This window comes from Tachypleus tridentatus, chromosome 5 (assembly GCF_004210375.1).
Source record: "Tachypleus tridentatus isolate NWPU-2018 chromosome 5, ASM421037v1, whole genome shotgun sequence".
NCBI lineage: Eukaryota > Metazoa > Arthropoda > Merostomata > Xiphosura > Limulidae > Tachypleus > Tachypleus tridentatus.
This window is the reverse complement of record NC_134829.1, coordinates 59058237-59064680: the sequence shown is the minus strand read 5'-3', so window position 1 is coordinate 59064680 and position 6444 is coordinate 59058237. Positions and strand designations below refer to the sequence as shown.

Here is a 6444-nt window from a genome sequence, read left to right as displayed (position 1 = left end):
TGGATGCGTATGCTAAGTGCTCTATCAGGTGAAATGTTCTGTTGCAAATAGAGATAAATGACAACGATATTAGGGTCATAATTTAAAATAAAAATTGAAAGGATGCGACAAGAATAATCTGTTCTGAATTGGTCAACTGAGTTATTTAGCGACACTGATCACATGTATAAACTTTTTAAAGGTAATTTCTTCAATATTCAAGATAAACATATTCCTTACAGAATGAAAATGGTAGCTACAAGGAAACAATAAACAGGTTGACTTGCAACAGTTTAAGATATAAGATTTATTAAAATCATCATAAATTTAAGAAATTTGAATTAACTGGTATTACACGAGATTCATAAGATCAAAAAGTTGTTGAAAGAAGAAATGAAAATATGAAAAAAAAGACTGTAAATTAAAAAATTAAGAGTACAGACTTTTTTAAAGCACACTAAAAGAAAAGAAAATATTGTTTTATCATACGTGGAGATGCTGTTGCATAATCGTTTTGTTTTGTTTTCATATTTGCCAACGAAAATAGCAGAACTAGGGGACACAAGTATAACTTATGGACTGGTAGGAATCATCTTCAGCTTAGGCAGTTTTAATTATTTAAGAGTTTGGTTGGCCTTTGGAATGGGTTATCTTCAGACGTTGAAAAACCAGTACATAAGAGTTCAGATAAAAAGCTTGAAAAGTGTATGAATGATAACGACTGGCTTTAATTATTTTTAAATTATTTTAATTTGGTTTTGAAGATGACACAACCGAGATTGACTAATGTTTTTCGAAAATACTATGTGAATAGAGTGTCATTGTGTGTAGGTCATACTGCACAATCTACGTTGTGAGAAAATTAATAAATTGTTAAAAAGAAATATGTCCAGATTATTTTATTGTAATCATGTAACCGAAAATCATTATTGAGTTAATTTAATATTTAAGAGTTCGTTTCAATTATTCTACAGTATCATCCTTTTTCAGGATGATTTAATTGAATGGTAAGGAAAGTTAATTAACTGGTAAATTACTGATTTAAACTGATTGTATTAATTATATATTGATTATATTCAGTGAAGCTTTGTTCATAAAATTATATCTCTTTCTGGATTGATTCCTCTGTAGCAAGTCTGTCTTGAATTCTGTTTCTGTTGTTTCATCATTTGAACAATAAAATCCAGCAGACAATTTTGTATTATCTGTCTTGAATTCTGTTGGTGTTATTTCATCATTTGAACAATAAAATCCAATACAACATTTTGCAATACATTTAATAAAATAAACAATACAATTTACACTTTACAATTTTAAACAACAAACATAACATATATAAATACACAAATTACTATTTACAATGTATTTATTTCTCCTTCCAAATTCAAAATGACCGGGTTGTGAACCGTATTTTGTCGGTATTTGTTATCATATTTCTGATTTCTTTGATGTTTTTTCGGCTGACACTAACGCTATCTATTTCTAGAATTTCGTCACCGGGATCAAGAATTCCAGTGAGTGAAATAAATGTTTCGAAATTTTGTATACGAGTAACGAAAACTCCTGAAACCATTAAAACAATAAATATATACATATATGTACACTTTGTAGTAATTTTTGCTATTTAGTGCGTCAATCTTCTTTACTAAAATTCGTCTATGAATTGCTAACTTGTTTTGTTTAACAATGTTAATGAGGTAAGACACGAATACAAAATAGCTTGAAAACATATTGTCCGAATAAGAAAAAGAAAATGTTTGAATATTTAGATCGCGTTAACCAGTTAAATTCCTTCCTCTTCTCTTTTCACAACAAAAACATTCCTTAAAGTAACAACAAATCAATGAAAGACACATGGAATAGCGACTTACAACTATGTAGGCATGATAACGCAATTTTTCTAGACTCTGTTATAAAACTGTTGGTAATACAACGTGCTCTGAGCAAATTGGTCCTCATTGACTGTGCTCAATTCGTATATTTATTACATTACTTATCCCTCAAATTATGGACTTGTTCTTGGCTGTTAACTTCAGGAGGAAAAACAACATATTAGGTCATATCGAACAATTGTTTTTACCTATTGAAACTGTTAAATGGGCAGGATGTTGCTCTGGAGTAGGTTGAAAAGGACAACGGTTTTATTGAGTAATTAACTTCTATCTTATTAATAAGTTTAAAACCTGGAACTGCTATGTGCAGTTATTCCATAGGTGGCTTTGAGTGAAGAATATCCTAAGCCATACAATAATCAATCTGTTACGACAATTCGGAGTGAATCTGTGTGTGTGCGCGTTTAATCTTAACAAAGGTCTATCTGCCCTATGCTCACCCTAACTGTTTTAAAAACTTTATTTTAAAACCATATTAAGCGCAAAGTGTAAAACCAATAAAGTTTGTTTGTGTTTGAAATTCGCACAAAGCTTCACGAGAGCTATCTATTCTAGGCGTTCCTAATTTAAAATGTAATACAACAAGGAAGGCAGCTAGTCATCACCGCCCATAGCCAACTCTTGAGCTACTCTTTTACCAGCGAATAGTGGGATTGACCGTCAGTTATAACAGACCCACGGCTGAAAGGACGAGTATGTTTCGTGTGACAGGGATTCGAACTCGCAACCCTCGGATTACGATTTCAATGTGTTAACCATCGGGCCAAGTCGGGCTCAAAACTATTGAAGTGTTTTCCAATGAAGCGAAAGCAATCGTATAGCAGAGCACACAGGACAGCAACAGACTCCAAAACCAAACCTTAGGTCAACTCAGAGCAGCCTTATCCTTAACGAAATATAAACTATGACTACATGATGTGTTGTATCCTACAGATTGTATTATTATTCTCATAATTCGTGGCATGTGCACGATTCACTAACGTCACGGCAGTACAAATTGCAATGTTAAGCGTTTCTTAAATGACAACATTTCAGTGTCTAGTAACTAAGTTATAGACAGACAACACACTACCATAAAGTGGTGTAAATGATTAAAATGGGTGATCTCTCCAGGTCATCTTTTACTGTAATAATAATAATAAAAGAAACGCTATTCTGATACAAACAAGAGACTGCTTACCATTACTGTTCTTTAACTTCTTCTTAGCAATACAAAATCCGAAAGGTCTAGTTTTAGGCTTCACTATCTCTATAACACGTTTTTCACCCTCTTCAAACTTAATGACACGACCAGTCGGGTAATTCACAACTGGTGAGCTATCCAACTCGATTTCTTCATTATCATTGCAACTGGAGTGTGTTTTGGAGAGAAAAAATGTTGTTAAAGCACAGATTGTTGTTTCCCTTTTACATGCATAAATTAAAAAGGTGAGACATCCAATTACTGTCATGCCACGCGGATGATAGTAAGAAATAAACAGAAAAGAAACTACGACATGGTTGTTCAAAGAAGTCCAACGAAGCTGTATGATATACAAAGTCAATACAAGTTAAAGTTTAATATAAACGTATTTTAAATTAGAAATCGTAGATTACCCTAAGGACATGTTAAAATCTGTTACATTTTTCACATCACTCTTCCTTCAAACAGATCCTTTCAGAGATTAAAAGATAAATTTATACTTATTATATTCTACTTGGACGGGCCAGCAGTAACTGATATTCAGTGTGCAGTGTTGCGTTTCTCAGTGTCTAATATTCGAGCCACAATGCAGCTGAATACAGCCCGTAAGTTCGGTTGTGCTCGGGTTATAGTAATGGCAGTCATTCCCATTCTTCGGGTCTAACAGACGGCTAAAGTTTCTTATGGTAATGAGTAGTTGGTCAGTTGTTTAGAATTAGGAATGTTAAGTGATTCTGACTTGCCATTTAGCCTTTGTGAGCATAAAATACCCATCAATTGAAAATATCGGTATCAAGCTACTGAGAGACTTTCCAGGAGAGTTGAGAAATTAAGAACTCAGTTTTCAACCAGAGAATATTCGTGATGAAATGTACGAGAGTTTCATACAAAAACAAAAAGAAAACGCCTACTAAATGTCAATTGGATGTTCAAGTTATTCACCCTCTAGATGTTTACTCTCAGGTAAAATAGAGTTAAATATTCAGTATAGCTTTCACTCGGATCAGAAAAAATACACGAAAGGCACACAACGTTGTCCACAAAGCCACTTATCGAAAAAGCTTTAGTGTTTATCCTTCGGCTAAACTGTACACTGTGAAAAACGATTACATGGATATGTGTAGTAAGAAATGTAGGTTTCTAAAAGGGCCGTAAGAAGCGATAAGTTCAGTCAGACTTTTTTCGTAAAGCTATACATTACGTTGAGTATATGTAGTATGAAAATACGGTATCCTAGTTAATTCATAAAAAACCTAGAACTTACGAGTCGTGACACCAGACTCTTTCCTGCTTGGTTTGATGCTTACAACAAAAAACTCTTCTAAACCCGTCCTCAATCCTCTCCTTCAATGATTTCTTCTGCGGGGCAAAGTCACTGGAATAGAAGCAATACTTACAAATAATTAATTTGTCATAGTATATTTACACAAAAGTGACTTGTATGAGAGAAGATCAATATTTATTTGAATGAATTGTGTTATATTGATAAATCAGTTCCTTAATGTTAATGGTTAACAACTGAGATAAAATTGGTAAATATCACGATCCACACTAAAACAATTATTGTTCAGACAGTATAACAGTATGAACAGTATTTCAATAACTACTAGATCTGTCGTGTATCAGTGAAACTGTGGAGTCAGCTATTATACAGAGGTCCTCGATAATAGTAGATATTGCAGATGTAATGGAATTAACATATTCTTCTCTACTCTCATTCACAAGTTACTATAATACCCACACTAAAATTACTTATAATGAAAAATGGTTGCAATTGTGTATAGAGAAAAACAGTAGTTGAGGTTTGTCAAATGATTATTAAACGTATTTGAAAATTTATATGGTGGAATAGATAACGAATTATGGTTATTTCAAAGTCACATAAAACATATGTTACCAAATTTGTCTGCTTGAATCAAAAAGACAAGAATTAGGTCCCAAAACAAATTATAAGTGAAAACGACTCTACAAGATGTTGACGGCAAAGATGTTATGACAGGTAGCGTTTTACTAGTTTTAGCCAAGCAGCAAAGGTGCAATGTATTGAAGAAATACATAGGTTATGTAAGTAACTATGAAACCTAATTATATCATTGGATTACATACTTTTCATTGAATTTTTAAGTTAACAGTTTTTCTGCTTGATAACAGATTATAATCATCAATAGTACGCATTCTTATCAAAACACAAGTTTTATGGTGAGATAAAAACAACTAAGAACAACAATATATAATATACATGAACTGTTACATATTTACTGAGAAACTATTTTAAAATATTTTTTATAATTTTAATTTTTTTCGATACTTAGTCTATTTGATTTGGCTTCTTTTAAATTTTGCGCGAAACAACACGTAGGCTGTATACACCAACCATATTTTCAGCAATTGTAGTCTAAAGGAAAGACACCAAGTCAACACCTTACACTGTCAACTATTGGGTTACTCTTAGATCAACGAATAATGAAATAGACTGTCATATTTTAATTTTCCCTTTCGACTAAATAGGTTGAATGTGTTTGGTGTGACAGGAGCTCAAAACAGTTTTCCGGGTATTGTGAGCAGAGCGTCCTGGCAACCACTTAGATAAAAGTCAGGATTTATTTGAGAATACATACCTATTGGGTATGAAAATCCCGGTAGGAACTTGAGAATACATACCTTTTGGGTATGAAAATCCCGGAAGGAACTGATTCTTCTTCTTCATTCCAGATTGTATCATTAATTGGCCAATATTCATCTAAGTATATCAGTATATAGACGTACAAATGTTCCAATGGTTTGTCTTTAGAATGTGTGGGATTTATGGTAATATTCATAGGAATTAGAGGTAGGTATGTTTACCAATCATATTTCCACATGGATAAGTCCTCCCATAAAAATTAAGAGAATCTGATTTCATGTTCCTTCGAAAGTAATAAATCGTTCACTTTAGATTATTTGGAAATGAAGCCTTCACGTTATATAAAAATGATACTGCTCACGTGAATTTATATTGTAAGTATTTTAACACCATTGCAAGCAGTCTATTTCGTGCATTTATTTTGTTGACAAAGCTACTCGAGGGCTATCTGTGCCAGCCGTCCCTATTTTAGTAGTGTAAGACTAGAGGGAAGGCAGCTAGTCATCACCACCTACCGCCAACTCTTGGGCTACTCTTTTTACCAACGAATAATGGGATTGACTCTTACATTCTACGCTTCCACGGCTGGGAGGGCGAGCATGTTTAGCGCGACGCGGGCGCGAACCCGCGACCCTCGGATTACGAGTCACACGCCTTACGCACGTGGTCATGCCAGGCCTGTTGAGAAACGCACTTGAAGATAATTAATTTAGGAAACATTCTGAAATGAGTGACTTAAAACTTTTTATTACGATATTCAAATAATA

The 6444-nt window shown here is 33.4% G+C and overlaps 1 protein-coding gene across 1 annotated transcript; it reads right to left on the bottom strand.

Moving 5' to 3' along the window:
* Positions 1-1363: 1363 nt before the first annotated feature.
* LOC143250382 (uncharacterized) lies at positions 1364-5873 on the bottom strand. Its single transcript, XM_076500826.1, has 4 exons — positions 5716-5873; positions 4319-4429; positions 3052-3221; positions 1364-1542 (listed from the first exon to the last, which is right to left on the bottom strand). Exons 1-4 carry the CDS (start codon positions 5871-5873, stop codon positions 1364-1366), a joined length of 618 nt encoding a protein of 205 aa, XP_076356941.1.
* Positions 5874-6444: the final 571 nt, after the last annotated feature.